This window comes from Atractosteus spatula, chromosome 3 (genome assembly GCF_055471065.1).
Source record: "Atractosteus spatula isolate fAtrSpa1 chromosome 3, fAtrSpa1.hap1, whole genome shotgun sequence".
Lineage (NCBI taxonomy): Eukaryota > Metazoa > Chordata > Actinopteri > Semionotiformes > Lepisosteidae > Atractosteus > Atractosteus spatula.
This window is the reverse complement of record NC_142708.1, coordinates 50,502,606-50,527,487: the sequence shown is the minus strand read 5'-3', so window position 1 is coordinate 50,527,487 and position 24,882 is coordinate 50,502,606. Positions and strand designations below refer to the sequence as shown.

At 36.8% G+C, this 24,882-nt stretch overlaps 1 protein-coding gene across 6 annotated transcripts; it reads right to left on the bottom strand.

Moving 5' to 3' along the window:
* Positions 1-1,702: 1,702 nt before the first annotated feature.
* Positions 1,703-18,064, bottom strand: hmgcs1 (3-hydroxy-3-methylglutaryl-CoA synthase 1 (soluble)). Of its 6 annotated transcripts, none has more exons than XM_088911025.1 (11): positions 17,922-18,063; positions 14,189-14,646; positions 13,613-13,738; positions 10,962-11,126; positions 10,672-10,840; positions 9,275-9,445; positions 6,993-7,099; positions 6,609-6,734; positions 5,254-5,411; positions 4,239-4,343; positions 1,703-3,002 (listed from the first exon to the last, which is right to left on the bottom strand). In XM_088911025.1, exons 2-10 carry the CDS (start codon positions 14,634-14,636, stop codon positions 4,254-4,256), a joined length of 1,560 nt encoding a protein of 519 aa, XP_088767151.1. In that variant the 5' UTR covers positions 14,637-14,646; positions 17,922-18,063; the 3' UTR covers positions 1,703-3,002; positions 4,239-4,253. The 6 variants fall into 6 exon arrangements, with proteins under 6 accessions (XP_088767151.1, XP_088767148.1, XP_088767149.1 ...); XM_088911022.1 differs by lacking the exon at positions 17,922-18,063 and adding an exon at positions 16,109-16,177; XM_088911023.1 differs by having other exon boundaries at positions 1,703-4,343; positions 17,922-18,064.
* Between the last annotated feature and the right edge of the window lie 6,818 nt (positions 18,065-24,882).

The window sequence follows — 24,882 nt, the reverse complement described above, 5'->3', positions numbered from 1 at the left end:
GTACTTCTGGTTAAGACCTAGTTGCTTCAAGATGACTGGTACTGAATTAATTAAGTTTAACATCATAAACTGATAAGACTGCCCTTCAACACCATCACATTTTCAGACAGATAAACAAGATTTTAAGATTACCTGCATTATGTTGTAGTGAAAGCTTACAATAAAATACATTGAAAATTTATTTTTATAATGAGAGAGGTGCCCTGGTTATATAACATATTGGTTGTTTAGGCTCCTGATTTAAAAGCAGTATCTCTTCAACCCAACGTGTTTACTCTTATTTCTGACTAAACAGCTGTTAACAGGTGATCAATATATGATGAAAAGACAAATCTAATCAAACATTCCCTAAATATATTTTTTCGTCCCTCATTGTTCAGATTTCAGACAGCACACCTGAATGGAGTTCTGATATTCACAGATTAATACAGGGTCCGTACCAATGACAAATCCAATTCAGTGTTTCAAGAGTTGAAATCAAATTTGCAACTACGGCCAGAGTAGAAAATTAAAATGAATTAGCCCGTGATTCCTGAACCGGCAGCTGAAGGATACACCAGAAGGCATCGGGTTTGGAAACGCAAGGATTGGGTCAGAGTGCAGAGTGGGATGCCATATGGCACAAAAAAATCCTCTCTTGTAAATATTTAGCACACCAGCTAATATGTCCTATAATTTCCCATAAAATGTATACAACAGCACATTAGCAGCTCCAGAAGATGACTTCTCCTGACCATCTGTCCAAGAGGCAGCAAGGTTCTATGAGGTGCCCTCAGTTTTGGGAGTGTCCTTTAACAGGGCACTTTTGGTTGTACATGAGGAAAAGAACTTTTAGGCAGGACCTGTGTAGCTGTGCCACTAAGTTCTCACCTGCTCAGGCTCAGTGAGGATTTGCACATTACTATCAATCTTTGGCCACAACCACTGTTATTCGCAGTTGAGTGCTTAATGGCACAGCCACCCAGTCATGTCAAAAAGCGCTTTCATCTCACAGCTGCCGGAAATATCTATTTTGACCAGGTTTTGTTGGAGTCTTGGATACCCTTAAACTGGACTTGGATACATTCATTTTCAGACATTATTCTTGTAGAAAGACTTGATTGTTTGCTGCTTCAAAGACTGTGACAGTCTGATCTGATACTTCTCTTCACCTTGAAAATGTATTCAATTACTCCCCTTTTTTCATGTTTTTTAAATTGTGTTTTTTTAAAATCAACTATTGCATCAAAACGATTAGTAAGTTATACAAAAGAGGCTATGCATCTACTGTACGTGAGGAACCACTCGTTTGTTGACAGAACATCTTAATGTTGCAGATTCATCTTCGGAAATGTTCTGAAGTATAAGTGCTAAAAAAACAGTCATTACACAGTAATTACTCTTCTTCTAAATCTTTTAAGAAGCTGTCGTTTTTTTAAAAAAGAGGACATCAAAAATTGACTTATTTATTATTACAAAAACATTTGTTCGCATCTTAATGTTGAATTACAATAACTAGTCCTGTTTAATTATTTATGTTGTAAGATTAAAATGCCAATTAACTATGCCTTCAACGTTGAAATCAAGCTGTAGTTCTGAAAATATTATGAGCACCTCTTTTAAAAAAGTTACAAGTTTGTAATTGACTAGCATGAAGATGTCTTCTGTAATTCCCATCTTTCCTTTTTACACCATTTTAAAGCAAACGAAACACAAGCACAACTAAGCTAACAGAGTTTATTTGCTTTCACTTTTTTCAAATAATTATTCTGTTGTACATACAGAAGTCCTATCACCAGAGATCACTTTATACATAGATTTTTGACAAGAACAGGACAGTTAATTAGAAAGCAATTGATTCTATATATATATAAATTACAGTTAGTTACAGATATAACTGTACATTACACACAAAAAATCTTAAACTGTAAACAGCCTCATCAGAATAACTATAGAAACAAATGTTCCTGGCTATAAAATTAAAAAAAGAAAACACTTAAGTATTATTATACATTTCTTACACGCTTACGGTAAGGTTTACAGAAATGTGAACCATTTGTAATGAGACAATGACAGTCTAGTTTCTTGCTATTAACCCCGCCTGTTAGTTTTTCCATTGTATTTTTAGTTTTTGCACTTTTGTTTGTTCCTGTTTATTGCAGAAATAATTTGGAATTAGTCTATAATAAAGAAAATGGATATTTAATCGTCTATTCCCAAAACTCCATATTTTGTTAGTTCAATGTATTTCTAACAATCAGAAACACTTTAAATATAGAAAAATATTATTCATCCAAATTCATCTAAAATTAATTTACTATCAATCATTATTTTAATGAAGTCTTTCAAACAATTTCATAGGTACTTTGTCAGAAAAGTTCCAAAATGTGCCAATTCCCTTTTAATATTACAATACTCATCTCTGTGACTTTAAAGACCCAAAACACAGAAGCAGTAACAGCTTTGGCTTCAGCCTGAACCCATGGTCTTAGTTGAAAAATGAAAGCTTTGCATCCTTTTTGCACAGCCAGCAGGAAGGTGAAATGACAGCTTCATCCTAACATGAATACCCTAATAATGCCAAGTTCTGTTATTTGGTTTTTGTGTATCTTTATACAGTAGATCTTTAATGGATGCAATGCAATTGGGTAGATTATAAAAGATGAAAACCAAACATTCTATTCAAGCAAAAGATGTTGTGTTTTCGAATAATAATAATTCTTAAATTACCAGACACTTAGTTCTGGAGATGCTCACAAGGTCATTAACTGGGCTTTGTTTTAGCTTTCTTAAATATTTACTAACAAGATGGCAGTAAGAACCACAGACTTAGTTTTAGTAAAAAAACAAAACAAAGAATAATACCAGCTACCTTCAAATGACTAATTCATTTTAAGGGACCTCCACAGTAAAGTGACTTCACTCATTTTAAAAAGCTGACATGCACAAGAATGTCAATCAACATTTTCCCCTTTTCACAATGAGACCCGTCCTGGCTTGGCAGAACTCCAATGCTGTTGCAACTCCAGAAAAAAAAAAGAGAGAATTACAGATTTTGTAAGATTACAGTGTGAAGCAGATCTGAGAAAGACAAAAAATTTACTTCCCCATCTTAAAAAGGGAAATACTTTATCTTGCATAATTTAATAATAATGAACTTTTTTTCAGAGATCTTTACAAGATATTAACCTAAAAAAGACAAAAGAAACTTCACTAACACTCAATTTCTTCCATGCAAACTTTCTTTAGTCATTCACAGCTGATGAAGACAAGTTAATTCATTCACGGATTCACTTGATGCCTTGGACTGCTATCCATCAATGGTCATGCACTGAAGATGGACATTCTTATCTGCCTGAAGTGATCATGGCTTAACCCCACTGGTGACAACATATGTCTTGAAATAATGAAAACCTTATATTTTGCTCTACAGTGTTCAATAAGCAAATGTACAGCATGTGAATATTATTAATGCTTATGACAGTGAGTTTGTATAACATGCGGACACCTAACTGCTCACAGCATGGTAGATAGCAGCATTAAAAAACAATAAGTAGTTAAAAACCACTTCCCTTTTCTCTTATTTAAGCCACAGAGCCATATTTGTCTGGCTTTTCCTTCTTCTCAATTTTAGCAGCACTTTTGTAAAAGAACATAAATGCACATTTTCATAATTTCATGCGCAACTAGAATACAGTGTGCATTTAGCAGACTTCTGAAACCCTTTTCTATAGCTGAAATTATTCCATTTTAATGTTAGCAAATACTCACATGCCTCAACCTTTCAATTTTCTAAGTCATGGGGGAAAAGAAAGCCCTACAAGTCAAGGTCCTTACTGTATATTCTCATTAATGATATCTGTTGCTGCTTAAATGAACAGAAAATTTAATGTAATAAGCAGGATCTGAAGACACAGCTAAATAACACGGCTCATTGTTTTCATAATGTGTAGGAGTATCTGCTATCAACACAATTCTTTATTTTCCTTAATGCTGCCATGCCATGACTTACACACCTTAGGTGTACCTTAACATTAAACAACAAAAACATTTTTGGCATGGCTAAGGCAACCACCAGCTGAATCCTCTACTTATTGTAATTAAAAAGCTTAATTATATGTACATACACATCTACTTTACAGAAAATACACTGTTGTGCAGTTGTTTCATGTAGCACAACATTGAAAGGTAGATGGGTTTCTTTAGTTCTTTCATATTTTTTGTCTTTTTGACATGGTAATCTTAAGTCAGGTTTATACCTCACAGAGGTAATGTCAATGCTCTCCGTTGCTAATAGCAACCATTTCAGGTCCTGTGGTAACAGCAGGAATCCGTGGTACTTTCTTAGCAGGGCTGGGTATGTGCTGCAAAAGAAGAACAGAAAGCAAATGAGGACATAGCACAGCTATATCATATCATCAATAGTGCACCTAAAGCTAAAACAAGTCTTGCTGGGGATCGCCTTGGATTTTCATTATAGCTGTATTTGCTGCTTGAAAGAACCTTCTCTATTCCTTTAATATTTTGAAAGGTGCAGCAAAGACGTCCTTCAGTCGTCATCTGTTGAGGGCTCAAAGATTAAATTCTTTAACTGCCCATGACAGCTCACTGTTCAGTTTCTGAGAAAGTTTCTGTTTTGTAGACTCTTTGTGGCTCTCATTTGCTGTGCATTTACAAGGCACTGCTGACTGGAAGACACTGATGACCATTAATTTGGTACACCGAGTCTACATCACGGGGTTCTTCCCATGACATTTTTTATTCCTTTTAACGTATATTACTAGCAATTACAATGGATGAATAATGTGAACACTTAACTACTTATTGTTAAGGCCAAAGAACCTCTTTTGTATTACTACACTTTACAAAACTCAAAACAGTGCAGTGAGCAATATGCATGAATTTCTTGATATTTGTATTCATTTTAGGCTCAGAGCCACAGTCATTTTAAAAACATTTCAGATCAAGGTGAAAAACACAGGTATAACTGAACCTTTCAATTAGTACAGAACAGTGAAACTGCAAAATTCACAAACTTAATTACAGTGATAATTATTGATGTTTTAAACACCCCATGATCCTTGATAACTTCCATTGTTAATGAACTTTTACAAAATACTGGACATGTGCTGTGCATTAATCCGCAAGGAAAAAAGAAACACTTTGTTTTGTACATTAGTAAAAAATACTTTATGACCCATTATTAATATTGATCTGAATTTCACGGCAATTACAAGCATGTTAATATTTTGAAATAATGTAAATTTTCCATACCTCTGTAGCTGTAGTAGAATGAACCAGTCCAGCTTCCAGGGGTCCATCTTCGTTCAAGGGTCGTCTAGCATACTGCCTGCGATATTTTTCATCAACTCGTGTCAGGTACCAGGTGCCAGGGAACAGATCATCCACTGAGCCCTGAGGTATGTAGTTTGCTGAAGGAGAAAGTAGAAGAAAGGAATATCCAGTTAATTGTTCTGAATTAATCTAAAATCAGTAACTTTCTGTTATCTCAACTGTTCATTTGAATACAGATATTCTAAAAGTCTTAAATAACAGGAAGTACTTTATAAAGGCAGACTGCACACATGCCAGGATCAAAAGAAAACTAACCCATAAACCAATTGCAAATTATAAATGCCTTATTTTAGAGTAGCTTTTAATAAAGAAAGCCTTATATAGTATTTTCGACCCAGTGAAAACCAACCATGAAATACTGGTTTTGTAATTTTTGATTGGAGAGTGGGATGATGATTTCATGTGGGTAATAGCTTCGTGACTCAAAAAAAATCATGACTCACGAATGTTCATCCTTTTTGACGTAGCTGCTAAGTCCAGTTACAAATGAGAGGAGTCATTCTGCTCATCTAGCCTGTTCGGTAGTTAGTCAGTAATGGATCCAGGGATCTCATTTGTTTCTTGAAAGAAACCAGGGTATCCAGCGTCATGATAACATGACCAAGTAGACTAATCAGTATTCCCACTGGGCTTTGAGTAAAGAAGTACCCCCTCTTCACTTCACTTCTTTTCACTTGTGCTCTCTGATTTGTGTTTCACAGTTAATGTTTAAGCAGTTCGCTGGGGTTGAATCTGACAATGCCTTTGAGGGTTATAAATACGTATAGTCATCACTGTTCAAAACCAAAAAGAGATAGTTCTTCAGTCTGTCAGTGTAGGACAATCCCTTAAGCTCCAGAATGTTTCTGATTTCTCTTCTCTGGACAGATTAAAAAGCAGAAATATCTGTCCTAGAACATGGTAACCAAAATTCTAAATGAGGCCTTACTAGCCCGATATTCAATTTTAACTTAACATCCCTTGATTGAAATGCAAATGTTTTACATAACATCACATGTTTTTACCTTTATTTACTTCTTCACAGAGAGTAATTTAAGTCACTTAGACACACTTAAGTCTCTCTCCTAAGCAATTACTGCTGTTTACAAAAGGTGTGCAATTTCCTAAAATCTGTTAAAATGCATTAAGAAAAACATTAAACTAACTTGATAATACATCACACAACAAAGAATATGTTGGAGACCTGTATATTTTCAGTGCCTTGGACTTCAAATGAAAGTGAAAAATATGTCCTGCACAGAAATGAAGCAGAATGTGTGAAGTTACAGAAATACCTAGGTGATGAGTGTCCTCTCTCAGCTTCATGTTCTCTGCAAAGACCTCTGGCGCTACTTTTTTTCTGGAGTCTAGACGGGCCTGGAGATCACACAGGCTGGCAGTCAGCTTGTCTAGTGATGAGTCTGAATGATAAACATGGAGAAGTAATTTGTGCATTTTCAATAAAGACTGTTACCAATGGAAAATTTTTAACAAGTGTTAAAAAAGTAGAAATCAAGATTCAAAAGAGGATCTTATACTATTTTTGTGTTTTAGGACTTCCTATTTTTGTTGGGTTTCTTTCAATACTGCTGTGAAATGCACAAAAACTGAAATTGACAACAGTAAAAAAAATCAGTGACACACAAATTTCCATCATGCATGCCTTCTTATTAACTCACCAGGCGTGGCATCTTGAGTGACTCGTATGGAGTACAATGTAGCAGCAAAGCCTGAGCCATAGGAAAACACTCCAATCCTCTGGCCTGCTAACTGCTGAGGAGTGTGCCTGTTGAAATCAAGCCATTCCAGGTCTCATTAACATAACTCTTTATATTCACTGACCACCACTTGCACCTCTCATTAAAAATTTACACATTCCACTACTAAAATCCCTAGACACCTCTTTCATTCTCAGGCTTTTGTTGTTTTTTTGAATAAGAGGTTTAATGCTATTTTTTTCCCCCAAGAATTAAGCAATTTGTCTCTCACCAATTTCAATAAGTTTGATAATACAGCTTACCCACCCAACTTGTCTGAAATCAATTCTATCAGAATGCTGAACAAATAAGGCCACACAATCATTTAGTTCAGTGATCCTGGTCATGAACACCGAGTTCTCAATTATTTAAAGGGGAACTGCAATGCTAATTTCATATTTCGGTATTCAAAAGAATCAGCACTGATGAGTGCATTTCAAACCGCAATAAAAGTAAAATGTACAAAATTTCCAGGTATGCGCAATGCCAGGATTGTGATTCAGAATGAGGCAAAAAAAACTTTCGGCGATGTTAGCAGCCCTATGACATTGTAAACAAGCAGGATTGTGAATACATCCAATAGAAATATTGCTTTCGATCATGCCAACAAGTACTTCTTACTTTTTAACTCTGCATGCAGATAATGTTTGAACATTTCTATGGTGAAATGTAAGAACACATAAGTACAAGTTGTGCAGCAGACATCGCCTTACATTAGTCATTACAAAGACTAGTGAGCAGGAAGGGCCACATCATGTCACAATTTGTGAGAACTCAAATGTGGATTTGTGACACAATGGCGACTAAGAGTACTTTCACAAGTTCACGATTTTGTGCTTAATTTGAAAATTTCTTCTATAACATCAATGAATTTATTTTGTTACCAAGATTTAATAACCAGTCTGAGAAATTGGGACTGCAGTTCCCCTTTAACTGAGACAGTTCTCCTCTCTAAATTGAGATTAGCAAGATCTTTAGACAACTTTTGAAGATGCTTATAAAACACGAAGGACTGTGGAGATTTAGGACCACAACTGAAAACAACTTCACTTGACCAATCCAATTTATTTAATCCTTTCTTATAATACATAAAAGTGGACTATTTGCAGTGTCTCTTTCTATAAAAATATGGTTCAAATTTCAAATACTAGTCTTGCCTAGACATGATTACTGTGTTTTAGTAAAAAGCAAGGTTATTAATATTAATATACGCAATTAAAAAAAGGTCTGGTTCAGCATCACACATACTGCCAATACCAAATGCTAGCAGTTTAAAACCACAAAAGCAGTTCAACTGAAACTGCACATAGTAGGTATAATATCATATTGCTCCGTTCACTGTTTGTATCTGACTTATCATTAAGGATAAGAGCCTCTGTACCTGATTTTTTTCCCCGTTGTAAAACCTTAATAAAATGATTTGAACTAAAAGCTGATTCACCTGTTTTTGTAGGTCTCAATAAGGTGCTAACTGACCACAACTAGGATCAGGATCTTAAACTCAACTCCTATTATAAGCTACATAACTGTAACACTCTCAACTCAGATGAGTTAGAAATGTAACCATAGATTTTATTAAGCAAATATCTTGTGTAACCAACTGTAAGACACATTAAGAAAAAATATAATGTAAAAAGTAACAGGGTTAATTCAGGAATGTCCAATCCCACACACACCTGTTGGTTTTCATTCTAGCAAAGCTTAATTACCTATTATAATTTTTCATTGAATTAATAAATCGCTTCTTTGAAATATTTGGATTGATTTCAGTATTGAAAATCAGAACTGAACCTCCTACACATTTAAGAACTGAAAACAGTTCAACAGTTCAAATTAATCCTATTATTCAGTCAATTGAGGGGTCAGATGTGTAACTGAGAGCTTGTGGTTCTTATCCTTATTTAATTTTAGGTTGTGACTAACCTTTAATTTTTATATCTCTGTTACTGTTTCATCTCTATTACTTTTTTCACATTTCATAGACCCAGCAGGTGTGTTGGGATCCCCTGGTTCAATAGATTGGAACAGAAAACCAGAGGGCACAAGTCTCTCCAGGAACAGAGAGACCAATACCCCTACTCCAGATCCTTCAAGGCTCTGGAAAGTGCCCATCCTTTCTGTATAAAATCAGCCACTGCATTCCTATGATAAATGCATTCTTTATTTACTTTTTGAAATTCTTCACTCTGGGGATCTTCACTTACTGTGCAATCACAGAGGCCAAGCAACCATAGACAGATGGTGTGTACATATTGCCATTCTGATTTGAGAGCAGGAGAGATGCCTTTGTTTTCTGTTCAAACATCTCAGCACTAGCTTTCATAAATGCCTTCTCCACATCGCGATCAAAATACGTGTCCTCCAGCTTCACATCCCTGGATAACAAAATCAGAACAGAGAGGTTTATTTTACTCCTCTTTGCTACACCTACTGGATGTATTCTGCAATTACAATAATAAAGGTATGTAGCTATTTCTATTGAAACTGATTTGAGACAACACAATCCATCACCAGAACAAATCACTTTTCCAGTTCTTGAACAGACTATTTGTAACCATGTGAGAACCCCTTATTGAATCAGACTGCATGGATTCCAGTGAATCCATTGAGGATGTAACTACACATGTATAATTACGAGAACGGTGGGGAAGGATCATCATGAACAGAATGATGCTCAATTGTGTGAAAGCACATTAGACAAGGGCCCAGCTCTTCAATAAGCACAATAAGCAAGGTTATTAATATTAATATACGCAACTAAAAAAAGGTCTGGTTCAGCATCACACATACTGCCAATACCAAATGCTAGCAGTTTAAAACCACAAAAGCAGTTAAACTGAAACTGCACATAGTAGGTATAATATCATATTGCTCCGTTCACTGTTTGTATCTGACTTATCACTAGGCACTAGGAAGTGGGGTTACTGAAGTTAAACTCTAGACCAGAATTAGTCTCGAAAATAACACTTGCAAAAGTCATGCAACAGTCAAAAAGTCAAGAGGTTAACGTCAACAGGAAATTACTTTCATTCAGTCTTTATGAAAGGTGCTGTGGAGATGGAAGTCTATTCGCAAAGCAGGTACAAGAAAACACTTAAGTGACACTCCCTGCTTCCAACTGTCCTCAAGGATCACTCACTTTGAAGTTTCTGCTTCTCATTTTTGGACTGCCATGCTATGAGTCCTATACCTCCAAGTAATATAACCATTGTGTGATATAATCTGTATAGCCTTCTGAGTGAACCCACCCAAATCTAACCAAAATTTTTAGTTGGTGGAAGGAATCCCCCCATCACTATGCAAGAATATGTAAGCTCTTCACATAGACATGGGCCAAAGGCTGGAATCAAAACCAAGTTCTTGGAGATCCGAAATAGAAGTGCTAACCACCATGTTCTCAGGAGCATGGGACAGCAAAACAAGTTTGTTTCACTTAAAACTTGAGCAGGATTAGGCATTTAAGTCCCAGAGAAAAAGTTAAACTTAAGTCGAACCTTTCTACAGGCATTAAGGTGATATCAAAGGCAGACCCACTGAATTCCTAACGTGATTAGTAAGGCTAAAAAATCGTTACAAATGAGAGGATACCATTCAGACATACCTGAAAGCCTCCATCCCACTGAAGACACCACTCTCTGTGTTGGGGTTGGGGTCACTGAGGAAGTCGTTGAGCAGCAGACGAGATAAAGACTTCTGTACCAGTTTGCAGTAGGGAGAGTGGAAGGTCATAAAGCCAAAATCATCAAGACTAAAACGCTTATCAGTTCCCTCTGCAAATAAAACACCAGAAACAGAAAAAAATTGTGTTTTAGACATTAACAACCATGGCCTGTGCCCTTACGGAGTCAATTAAATAAGTACTTAGCACAGGACAAAAGAAAAATTGCTCACCTTTTTGCCACTGTGCGTGGATTTTATTGCGAAACACTTCATAGCACCTATCTAATGCACTGATGTAGCACTGAATAGACAGCTTGCCATCAACCACTGGATATTCTGAAACCATGTTAGGCTTGTAGAAATCATAGGCATGTTGCATGTGAGTCCCACGAATACCTAAAGAACACACAAGGAGGAAAGGGACATTAAAAAAGACTCAGGTTTCACTTCCCTCAAACTAAAACAACATTGAAGACTTTGAATATTGTACCATTACCTTCATATAGAAAGGCTTGAAAGTTCTTGACAATCGTTAGTGGTAATATTTAAATTAAAATTAGATCATGAAAGCCAAGCTGTTCACATTTAAGAGATTAGGATATGATTTAAGTTTGACAACGATGAGACAAAAGATTTTTAGATCTTTATAGAAAGTACACACCAACATACCTTCACTGTCCCAAGCTGCTTTAGCACTAATTTTAATGTACATTTGAGCATAGCAAACATTTCCATGCCTGATTTTTTAAATTACAAATGTATACACATTTTTTAAAGCAAGTATTTTTCTACAAACCTTGAATGTTCAAACAACCATTTTATGAGTGACGCAAGGTGGATGTCAGCAAAAACTGCAAACTAAACTAAAATGTTGACTCACTTTTCTATGGGAAACCTAAATTAATTCAGATGCACAAAATTGCTAAGATAAATCATACAATTAGCTGAATGGCTTTTATGTACAGCAATAGTAGTCCACATGACAGCAGAATAACAGGGGGTCCCAGCTTAACATCTCCACAATTTTACATCATTGACTTTTTGTGACCGTAGACATAAAAATTCCCAGACTTTACATCTAAAGAACATAACCTCCACTCTACGAAGAAAATCCAGAGCGTAAAAAAAGGCAGATGTAATGATTTTACTAGACAAAATTGCTTTGCATTACATAAAAAGCATTCTGAATATACTATATATATTAAAAGTTTGTCTTTTCTATGCCCCAACTTTGCATCCTCTGAAAGCAAAGCGCCCTAACAAATCAGTTTAAAGAAACACCGAGAAGCATTAGCAGACTATGTTGCTGTTGCTAGATAAGATATGATACGTAGTTTTACTCTTTACTGTATTGGATGCTCTTATAATATTTACAGTATTTAATGCATCTTTATAGTAATACTGGATATAAAAATTTGGCTGTGTGGTGCTTTTATCTTATTGTGTACTGTACGTATGCGAGATCCCACATCTCCCACTGCTTTGTCTCCGTGTCGTATGCACAAAATCGCTCAAACACTTAAACGAGCTCTCTCTCATTCATTGTTAATTTCCAAATTCTAAGTGTTTCTAAAATACTTCAAACGCATTCAAATTATATTTAAGTGTCTAACTTAATGGGTCATCCCAGTATTCATTCTGTTTACCCACAGAAAACAGGTATGTGCACTTCTGTCGACTTACATTGCCATGTCCCGGTCTCTACTACTGTTGAAATGCATTGATTCTTATGTTGCACTTAACATCCTCTGGGGAATACTTACATCCTCGCAGTCCCCATTAATCCCCACTTAACATCTCTGTTTTATGGTCTCCATTAAGGATGATATATGGGGAAGTCCTGAATATCCGCTTTCTAAAGGTCACTAGGTCAGGTAGTGAATTTCAAGCAAAAATGCAACCCTGAAGACCAAGGAGTTTTCAAAAGAACTTTGAGATAAAGTTGTAGAATGTCACAGATTAGGAGAAGCGTATATCCCTCTGAGTACAGTGAAATCAATCGTTAAGAAGCAGGTGTATTGCACTACCCAGACACTGCCTTGCTCAGCCTGTGATTTGGAGCTGAACAGCCAGACAAGAAGAATATTGGTTAGGGATATGACTGTGAGGCCCATGACAACTTTTAATGGCTGAAATAGCAGAAATGACTCAGAAATACTCTAGCCACTCCACAAAAATTAGCCTGTATGACAAAGTGGTAAACCCATCTCAAATGCCATGAAGTTCATAACGAAATGATACTGCAAACATACGATAAAAGATCTTGTGATCGGATGAGACAAAATTGGAATATTTCAGTCTAAATGCAAGTCAGAGCTTGAGCAAGTTTGGAAAAAAATGGGAGTAAATTGCACCATCCTGCAGTGAAAAGTTGGTTGACATCCAGGAAGATCTGCAGCAGTAATTGTTGCCAAAGGTCTGTTGTGTCAGGTGGCTAAATATTTTTGCAATCAACGTTTTAGTTTTAAATTTTTCTTTGCAGTATTGCGGACATTGAATTTATTTTATCCATACAAGTGCTCAGCTTGAGCTATCACCTTCTTGTTGCAAATATCAACTTTTAAATGGGACTACTGTGTTTATTTTAATATTTTAATAATAAGTGTAAGAAAAATGCAGTTAGTGTGATATGTTACTTGAACATTTTCCTTTCTGTATTAGCAATGTGTCTCATTTTGCTACAGAATCTAAACAAGGAAATTTTTTTAGTAGCATATCGCACTACCTGCATTTTTATTATACTGGCTGGCCAGTCACCTAGAATAAACTGATGTGAAGCAACTTCTTAAATGTGGACATGAATAATAATAACAGTGTGGAAGGAATCCCTTTATATATTACACAACACATTTGTAGGTTTGCTGCAGTTCTTGGTGACCTACCTCTCTCAAAAGCTAGTGGGGCATTAGGTCCCACAAGCATGGCTACAGCTCCAGCACCCCCTGTCGGCCGAGCACTTCCTGTGGCATAAACAGCGATGTCTCCTGCCACTACCAGCGCATAACGCCCTACAACACGAAACAGAAGCTTAATTCCAGACTCTCATTTCTGTAGACCAAAGCAAACTTCCCATGTCTTTCCACAAAGCAAGGATAACAACGCTAATCATAACACATAACTGTTTAATAGCATTATTAACAGAATTTCCTTAAAATGACCTTCAAGGGCAAATTGTCAGCCAAAGCACTTAGCCTTTTTAAAGTTTTTTTTTTAGCATTTTCCCCAAAGGCATTCTACTTGCAGAGCATTTCTACAAATCACGGGTTAAAGCACAGACAGAATCTGCACTAATTTTCTATTATTAAATGAATTCTGAAATCTGAACCTGAAACTATTTCAATTTCAACTCTACCTAGATAAAACAAGGCGCTTTATTCATTGTACAGCTCAATGCATGGAACAAGAAACTATCAGCTTGAGGTTCAGAATTTAATTCTATGAATACAGTGCTTGCTTACCATCCCAGGAGCTAGACTCCACCCAGTTGACTGCATTAAAAAGGGCAGCTGTGCCCCCATAACAGGCATTGGTGGTGTCGATGCCTTCAACATCCGTGTTCCCAGACTCCTCAAACAGCTGCATCAGCACAGTCTTCACCGACTTGGACTTGTCAAAGATGGTCTCAGTACCCACCTCCAGTCTGCCCACACTGTCATACGAAAGGCAGTTTCTCTCCATCAGTTGCTGGACCACAGTCAGACACAAGGAATTGATGTCCTCACGGTCTGTGCAGAAGCCCATTTTGGCCTGACCCAGGCCAATAGTATATTTCCCTGCTGACACGCAATCAAACTGCTCCAGTTCAGCCTGGTCCACATACTGAGAGGGAAAATACACCTCCATTGCAACAATTCCCACATCCTTGGGCCAGCCAGCTTCACCGTTAGCTGGAACAGATCCAGGCATCTTGGCAGAGCTGTAGTGGGGGGGGGGGGGGACGACAAAAATTAAGCAAGTGATACACCAATCCACTTTATTTTTCTTCACTGTGGACATGACCCTCATAGTTTGCAAGTAAACTCTGAATAAGAAGCAATTGTTTCAGTACTTCACACAGGCCTTTGCTCTGGTGAGCTACTGTATCAGATGGTTGTTTGACAAATCTTAAACATCTGGTCATTCTTTTCATTACTGCCAAGCCTTAGTGACTACTTTGAACATTTTTTGTCATAGTTGCTTTCAGGGAAGGTTCTTTGAAAGGTTCATCAAATGGTTGTGCTTTGACAAGCCTGTGACAGAGTGATTCATTGCACTTAGTCCGGAATCGATTTGGCTGTTCTGCCAAATATTAAGAGCCTTACATGAGACATCTGCTTCTTGCTATGGTAACACTCATCCTTAATTGTACAGTACCAATGCATTGACTGAAACTACTGAAAATCCAATTAACGCAGGATATCGCAATGAATGACTGGTTTTTGTTGCGTGTCTGAGCTCACCACCAAAAATAAAATGAAAAGGAGGATTTATATTTATAGTGAGTATAAGAAGTGCTGACTGTTACCATGCCTTGTCTCCCACATTCACTCTTTGATGTATTATAAGCTATACCTAAACCCAATACTTCGATGAGGTGGCTTATTACTGTAGTTAGTAGGCCAGTACTGTTTAAGCAGTTGCAAAAAAACCCACAAAACATTGCTAAACATCTAGAAATAATGTTTAGTGGCTATTTAACATTTTAAGATATCTAAAGATATGTAATATAAAAATACATAGCAAAAGAAAAGACCGCTACCTTATACAATTATTTCTTAATAAAAGAGTTTCAGGTTCCCCTAAAAAATAAATTTCTGTAACCTTTGCCCTCTGGGATACAATACCAGTCAAGGTTTGCTTTTAAAATCAGCCGAAAACAAGCCCATCTATTGCACAAATAAAATTCCAGCAAGTAACACGCAGTTCTAAAACTAGAGTAAAGGTCGTCTCGCAATATTCAAGACGACCTTTTACCTACAAATCAAGTTTACTCTCTCGGGAACACAATGACCACTTATGGGATACTTCTGCTAACAGCTGTGCTTCCTAAACGGTGTAGACGAACTACTCAGTCGGCAGATATCGTTTGAAAAAAAGCGAAAGGTTCCGAATCGCCAATTATTTATATTGTAACTTCCCTGCATCGACACACCATGATTGAATATGTCTTTAATCACACGTATCAAATTAAGCAAACTGAACTTTGTTTTCGTTTGTAAAAAAAAAATACTGTGCATCTATTAAACTGTTTTTTTCCTGACCTCCACCCACAGTAAAGATTCTTCTTGTTACACATTTTTCCCGGAAGAACTGTACATACTGTACGAATTCAGCATTCTTTAAAAATGCTCATAATAACGTCCGTAAAGCAATGTTAAATTGTTAACATTTCTTCTTACCTTATGATCATATAGCAGCGATAAGGACGGAATACTAACCTTCCCTAAGCGAAGTCAACAACATTCACGTTACTGACCGGAAAAATAAAAGAGCGCACCAACTTCCGCAAGAACTGACGTCAAACTTCCCCCTGATTTTCACGCCTCGGCAAACTTATCAGTGCTGGCACTTTTTACTATAGAATATTACACAGTGTTATGCCATGGTTTAAACAATCTCAAAATACAAGATTTCAAGAAAAGTATTAATTTCAAAATTTTAAGGCATTACGACTATTCAGCAGAAATACCATGTTTCTTTTTAATCTTTCTCCCTATTTACACCAACTGCTGAATCTTGTATCGTTTTTTAGTTCTATAAAGCTAATTGGTACTGAAAGCATTCCTTACAATTAATGTACCCCAACGAATCATTTGCACTATTTAACTTTTTTACAGTTCGGTAGTTTGAATGTAAGTTGCTTTTGACAATGGCGTCAGTTATATACACTAATACAATTAAGGCGTACAGCAAATGAACAATACCGAGTTGTTACAGCTCAGATACGGAAAGCTCTTAAGTCTGAGAAGCTCATATAAAAACGTCAGTCATTTCTGAAGATGAAATGCTTCTAATTTCCAACTAGAATAGGGCAAGAGGCAAACACATTTTTATTATAAATAGCTGATATAATAAAAATACAGATTTTAAACAGATATATCATCGGCCAATAGTAGTAACTAGTAAGTAAAGGCCACGCCAGAAAAGGGAGACCTATTTCATTTTGTTGAATATGGCTGGGCACTTCACAAGGCGCTAAAGGGGTGTCTGGTTCTGGAGGCCCAATGTGCAGGTTTTCACTCCATCTCAGCTCTTAATTAGCTCATTAACTGGTTGGACCGGTTTTCTAAAAAACTACAAAACTCCGTTAGGATAAAGACTGCATTCTGCATTACACAGTCATTGCTGTACTTGTTTTTTATAGAGAACTCGAGAAAGCAGCAGCGACTGAAGAGCTTCGCTGCTCAACTGGTCCCCCACTTTAAAGAATCGGCTTAAACTGCATGATGCAGGGCTGTTAATATATTGGCGTTCATTGATGTCAGATTAATCTTTTTTTCTTTTTCACGATTCCTAATGCGTAAATCTTTAACTTTAAGCCAAGCTGTGTTTCTGGGTATACGGATAGAGTTAATGATTCAGCTCCTCATTTATTACAAACTGTGAACTGATTTGTGGTACATGTCTTGTGACAAGACATAAATGTACTGTAAATGTCTGTCTGCGTCATCAGGTCCGAACAAATTGCATTTATATAAATGGCAGGAAGAATGATACTTGTAATAACATTAATACAACACGTCTACAACACATAACAGCGCCTTAACAGCAACAGGAACATTAAACACAAACACCAGAACATTGGTGGAGTTATTAACAACTGTCGAACTAAATTCAGCATAAAAGTGATACCGAGTAGCATGCGATATTTCTCACATAAAATAGACTGATTAATTTAAAGTAACGTTTCAGTTTACCATTTTCCACCTATTCGAGGTTTTGCTAATGCTGCAACTCAATTTTTCATTATATCATCATATTAAGATAATTATCTGAAGCTACACTCCATGAATGTCTTGTAAGATAAAGACAGTAAAAATTATCAAATAAATAATCTCAGGTGGTTTATATAATGTTGAAAACAGCTTTTAAGTCTGAGAATGACATTTTTAAATTATGTATCTTACACTATGTATCTTATAAATGTATCCTATACTCACACCTTCAAAATCAGAGCTTAACACAAATGCATACAGGCTAAGATGTACTCACCTTATACGGGTATTCTTAAAAATTGCTGTAAAACTCTCGCACAGTCTTTAAAGTGTGCACAATTTAATAGTCCCAGCAGCTCTGCTATATATAAGTCAAAACAGGCAGCACTTTCAGACTGCACCCTTTTTCCTGCTTGACTGGCTGACGACCAATCAAATCGCGGATCTTGGTAGGCTCAAACTCGCTTTCGACCCGCCCCTTTCACTTCGCGGCCAATCACCGGCTCGGGAGGCGAGGCCCCGTGGAGCGCCGCTCTGAATGGCTGAATGGTGTGAGTGAGTGACGGTATATGGTGAGAGAGCTGAAGCCAATCAGAAAGGGCGTCCGATTCCTGGCGAGGTAGTCAGAGCTGCTGTCGCTCGAATCCGCGAAGAAGCTGGGGAGGGTTTCCATGACGACGAGAGGCAGGATTTTCGAACGCATCACATCAGAGCATCTCTTCACACACCTCATGCGTCTCTAGAGTGAACTTTGTAACCAGAAAGTAAAAAAGGCTAACAAGTTTTATAATAAAACAACTTTTCGAATAAAACTAAAAGCCTCAACCGAAAAAGAAAAAGGTTTAAGCCTATGGTAAAAACCTGAACAACATACAACTCTTTTAGCTATTTCAGCAGTGAAACCAATTGAAACCAGTGAAACTGTTTTGACCATTTTGATGTGTGAAAGCCCAGAAAAAAACTACCCACTAGCTAGCCCTAGCTCTTGTGAACAAACTCCAGTATGTTCAAAATTCCTGAGCCATTCTAGTTAAAGTGGTCACGTTACTCCTATCCTGGAGTCCTTGAACTGGCTTCCTGTCAAGTTTCGTGTCGACTTCAAATCCTCATGCTCACCTATAAGATTCTGCATGGCTTGGCACCTCAGTACCTGTATGAGCTACTATCGTCCTACTCCCCGCCTCACAACCTTCACTCTTCTTATTCTGGTCTCCTATCTGTCCCCCCCATCAAGCCCGTCTACACTCTATGGGTGACAGGGCCTTCTCCTGTTATGCTCCAAAGCTCTGGAACTCTGTCCTCAAGGATACCAGAGAGTCACCTTCTCTAAACTCCTTCAAATCCAGACTCAAAACCTTCTTCTTTAAAATAAAGAAGTGCTTTACTTAACTGATTCTGTTCTTTACCCCTCTGCTCCTACTGTATTCAGTACCACCATCTACTTTCTCCTTTCATTGTGTATTCTCATTGTCCATGTCTTGTGTATTTTTTATTGTTGTTGTCATTCTGTAAAGCGCTTTGAGAAGCCACCTTTAAAGGTGCTATATAAAATAAAGTTTATTATTATTGTGATATTTGTCAAATTATCTAAAGTAATGGCTACACTACTGTGTGTGTAATGTGGTGCAGAGATTAGCATTGCTAGTTGCTAGTGCTGGAGCCTTGGGTTCAATTCCAGACCTGGTGTGCTATCTGTGTGGAGCTTGTATGTTCTCCCAGTGTTCATGTGGGCTTCCTCTGGGTACTCCTGTTTGCTCCCACAGTCCACAGACATACAGGAAGGTTAAATGGCTTCTGGGAAAACTGGCTCTGGTGTGAGTCTGTGCACTGTGATAGACTGGTGTCCCATCCAGGGAGCATCATGGGCTCCTGCTCCACCCCAACCCTCCCCTGGATAAACCAGTTTAGAAAATGGATGGATGTGTATTTTAGTCATTTGTTTTATACTCTTTCTTTACCAGTGATGGCCAACTTTTTTCTCACATCACGATCTTGCAGGTCTTACGAGTCCAATGTCAAATCATCAGTATCTAAAGACTTGGAAGTCGAACTTTTGATCAATTCAGTCAGTGACAAACTGTGCCCCTTGACGGCTACAGATTACTGGTATTTGGATTTCCAATAGTCTTCAAACAAACTGACTATATCATCTCCTTAAAGTTGCCACAGTGAAACTTGCATTCAGAAATGAATGACACAAGGGTGACCCAGGAAGTCTACTGGAATGGGATTATCCAGGACTAGAGGGGATCCCCCTTGATCTGCAGCTTTGCACTAACAAGCCTGTAGTACAGGGGTGGGTCCCACTGATTGGCAAATGGCAAAAGATTTACTGTTCCAGTCAATTAAAGTGAGACACAACACAAGCAGGAAAGAACAGCCCTAACGAATTCACAGCAATTGCAATGGAAATTGTAATTTCATGTAATGTTTGGCAACCCATAAAAAAATAGATGTTAAAAGCAGATGATGTAGACGATTCAATTCTTTGAACAAGTAACAGCAGCAATGGATGTGATAACATAATGGTGGTTATCGTCACAAAACTTTATTTCCACAGTTAAAACACAACATACAGCACAAACTAACGCATTTGAAGAACAATAATTGAACAGTAAGGAAACAAAGGATATAAGGAGTAAAAAACTGTGGAAAAATGAACAGTGCCATTGTTTGGGGAAAAAAGTTTTCTCTGGTGCTTTTATAATGCAAAGCCAATCAAGTGATTGCACGAGAAATGTTTTCCCAAAACATGATTATTTGCTTTAGTAAGAATTACTAAATAATCACCAGTCCAGACAGCCCTAAGCCCTAACTGACATCAAGAATGTTTCAACCAGAATTAACTTAAAGAACAAATAATGTAACTATTCTCAGGGACGGAAAGTTTGGAATATATAATAGATAGCAACTATTATTTTGTTTGGCAGCAAAGTGTACAAAGATTTATCTTTGAATGTTCCGACAGTGTTTGCATCACAATTGTTATCTGTTGATGTAGTTCTTGCATCCACTGTTTTGTTATGAAACAAAAAGACATACAGTAATTGCACTTTCAAATAGCTGGTCTACCTGATTAAACTGAAAAAAAAACCCAAACACTTCAGTTTGTACAATATTTCTCTATGGAAGTACAGTTATATTTTGATATAGGACTATATATTATATTATTCAAAACTATATATGTAATACCCATATATTAAAAAAAATAAAAATAAAAGTATCGTCACTCATTAGGTCTTAATTTCTTTAATTTGTTCATTTTTTAATGTTTGTTAATGTCATTTGATATTTATCTCAGCTTACACGAATCTTCTATAAATTAGGTTGAGTTTTACCGTTTTAGATAATCCTTCACCTCTTCACATTTCAGGCAGTCACAAGATTTAACAACAGCACTAATATAATTCTAAATCAAATGGTCTTAGGAGTGAATGCGCTTACGCTGGACCCTCATGAACAGTAGCACCTTTAAGATTAACTGTGTATTGTATACCTGATCAGTCCAAAAGATAGCCTTCCAGTTTTAACACGACAGTGACATACAGTACGCATGAAAAGTTGATATAGAAAATTGCAATGACCAACAATCTTGTCTTGCATGAACAAAGTTCCAGTTTTGTGGTATTTGATATGAAGAACACAATAGCATGTGTACATGCTTTACTCTTGCGCAATTATGCATTCTTTTCAACCCTTATCTCTAATCCTGGTTTTTGAGCCCCAGTTGAGGTCAAGTCAGTGAGAAACACACGGTAACCATAGAGGTGAGAGTCCAGGATCTTCTGTAATATTTTCAACTTGGAAAACAAGTACTACAGTTAATGCGTTTACCTACAGTATATGTTCTCATTTATCGAACACCTTTGACTTGCCACGTTTCATACCAGGGTCTCTTTCTCCACCCCTTTTAATTAAACTCTTCTAATGCAAAAGTGTTGTTAGATCTATCAGTCTTTTTCGAACTTGATTCTATGCTGGTTAATTACGAGTCTTTCAATAAAAATAAGAATTTATTTAATATATTTGTCTTGTTGTTTAGTTTTAAATTAATTTAATTAAGGCGTGAAACAGTTCTGTACGGAAGCTTATTTTTAGCTATAACAAACACCGCGCAAAATTCCAGTAGAAGTACCATGATGGTGCAGTACTACATTGGAACAAATACTGTGCTGTAGTTCAACATAGAGTAGTACATAGTACAAATAGGACTACCTAAGGTTTCAATTATTTTTGTAGTACCACATATCGATTGCAACATGTTGGTAGCTGAAAAATGTAACTGCTGTGTGTTAAACTGCTATTTAATATGCTTCGCACCTTCTCAAAATCTGAAGTGAAAATGTGTTAAGACAATTTCTCAACCTTGAATACCAGTCAGAAGCTGTAGAAAGAACATGCTTTTAAAAGATACAGAAGACAATTTCTCAACCTTGAATACCAGCCAGATGCTGTAGAAAGAACATGCTTTTAAAAGATATGAAATGCAATATAAAAACAAGTTTAACAGAATAATTTGTTATATTAGGAAATGGCTGTTAGGAAGATAGGTTATTACTTTGTCTCAAAATGACAAACTCAGTTTAGTAACATTTTGATTTAGTTGATAAATGAAATGTGATGGATCTGCTATATAGCCACTCTTAAAATTTCAAAAATATGAATACCATATATAAAGATACAGAACATATATATTTTTATTTAAAACATTTTGATTTGAAATTAGCAGCCAATTATGCCATAAGGCTTAACAGAGTACCTAAATGTTCAGAATCCAAATATCTAAACTTGAATATATCCTAAATACATACACACTTTTGTATTTTTTTTAATTTTGGATTTATCCGAGTACAAGTTAGTTGGTTGAAATTAGCATTACTGCCATTAAACTCGGTAGAGAAAACTGGCCTACATTGAGCTGTGCCTCTGGTGAAACACTAATACTTTGGACCTCACACCTCATCAAGATAAACAATTTTAGCATTTCTTTTAAACAGGTAGACGCTAACTTCAATGGATGGACTCATTTTATGACTCTCTTTTCTTCCCCATCAGGCTTTTGGGATGTACTGTAGAGCTGTTCAATTTATGTGGAGAAGGATGTCCTCTATCAATAAGTTTCAGAATCCAAGGATCTATAAGAAGTGTAAAAAGTGAATTTAGTGAATATTCCTCCTCATATGTACAGTATTTCACCAGCATAGATTTCCGGTTTACTCTGACATCATCTGAAAATCCCACTTTACACCTAAAGACGTTTGTGGTGAAATTTAGAAAAGGGAGCAAATGGTCAGGAAGGGGGAGATGTAATAGGGGTGTGTACCGTTCACAGTTGTTTTTTTTATAACAATAGTTGTAAATATCTGTGAGCAACTCCAAAAACACTCCAATTATGTTTAATTAAAATTGCAACATTTGTACTCAACCAGAGTTGTGCCCATTGCTTGCTGGGAATAGGCTTCAGTTACCCCGCGACGCTGTACTGGATAAAGCAGTTAGAAAATGGACGGATAGATGGGTGAAAAATCTTTGGCTGCTGCCTAGTCTTTGGAAGCTGACACATTGTGATCTGTTGGCTCACTTGAATGTTTTGTAAGATATCTGGTAAACAATACAGTACTGCACTAGCAACACACTGGTGTTCCTTAATAAACAGCCACAAGGGGGAGTACTCCTCAAAAGAAAGACAATCAGTATTAAGAAAACAAACAATGGAGTACAGAGTATGTACTGTATGTCCAAACCTAATAATAATAAATTATTCACAGAAATTCACAGTACTGTACACTGAATATACAATTTAATAGAGGACTTCTACTTTGTCCCTTTACGCAATTGATTAAGACTTCCTCCGCATTCTCTGCTACCCATACCTTTGTCAACAGTTTATTAATGTTAGCTAATTTACAGATAATTTACATTTAATTAAAAACTCATTGTGCAACAGCCAAAATGTAAATACATTTTAAAGGTGGTTACTGATTAACACTTGAAATAAAAAATGGCAAAATTATGTTATCGGCTCTGACATCAGCATCTTCACCAATTTGATGGATTAGCAGAGGCAGAAACTTGTACATTGAGGACTCTGTACAAAATATTTTGTATTCCATTAATTTACAAACATCTGTTTCTTTAGTCTTAATTTTGTATGTGAAATAAGAACATCATTAAAATACATTATCTAAGTAATTTGTAATTAAAATGTTAATATATTAAATTTGAGTATTTTACATATTTTATTTTCCTATCCTATGTATAAGTTAATTATGTTATAGCTCCAGTGATGTTTGTTTTGTTCCAGTGGATATATGTTGTACTTGTCTATATTTGCTTTGAGGTGTAATAAATACCCCCAGGCAAGTGATAAGTAGAAGTGTGTTCCTGTACAAGCTGTTTATCACTCGTTTGTCCCACAGAATGCCATGGATTTGGTAACCCTTTAGTCAAAACGATATGGCACCAACACTCATTATTTGCACTGATCAATGACTGGCAATCCATCAGTTCATCCATAACCAGAAAGTCACTTAAGGATTGTTGCAGTCCCAGACACATACAATATGATGTGGGACTACATCCTGGACTTACACAGGGTGTGATACAATTTAGACACAAATAAATCCAGCCAACACATCTTTGGGCAGTGGGAAGAAGCAGGAGCACATGCCAAAAACCCATGCAAACACAGGGAGATCCCTGAGAAATCCCTTAACCCCAACTGCTCCAGAGGTGACCCTGCACTCTGACCCCTAGCTTCTCTCCCTGTCTGTGTGTCTCACTGAGAGCAAGTTGGGGTATGTGAAAAGACAAATTCCTAATACACTAAATCGTATATGGCCAATAAAGTGATCTTATCTTACTCTACACAGAAGGATCACTAGCTTCAAATCAAAACCAGGACTGTGAGGCAGCGGTACTTACTACCACATCATGACGCCATCATTCCTGGTAAAAAGAGCAGAAAATGAAAAGATCCAAAACAGCTCCCTGCATTATGGGAAACTGCATTATGGGAAAAAAATCTGGTGCAACTGACAAGAGGCATGACTGCTGCTGCCCCCTGGCTGATGCGACAGTTGGGATGAGTGCGAGAGAAGACACTCCCCCACAGGAAATGTACTTCAGGGCAGCAAACAGTTGTTAAAGCAGAGGGAGACTAGGAACACCTAGCAACCTGTTACTTCTATATTCACATTCAGTGGTGCAGCAAACCTTTACTAATGGTATTCTCAAGT

Coding starts and splice junctions, on each gene's coding strand:
- hmgcs1 (XM_088911021.1), bottom strand. Junction 13,739..14,188: donor GGAGTCTAGCTCCTGGGATG/GTAAGCAAGCAC, acceptor TTCGTGTTGTAG/GGCGTTATGCGCTGGTAGTG. Junction 6,735..6,992: donor CACTCAAGATGCCACGCCTG/GTGAGTTAATAA, acceptor TTTATCATTCAG/ACTCATCACTAGACAAGCTG.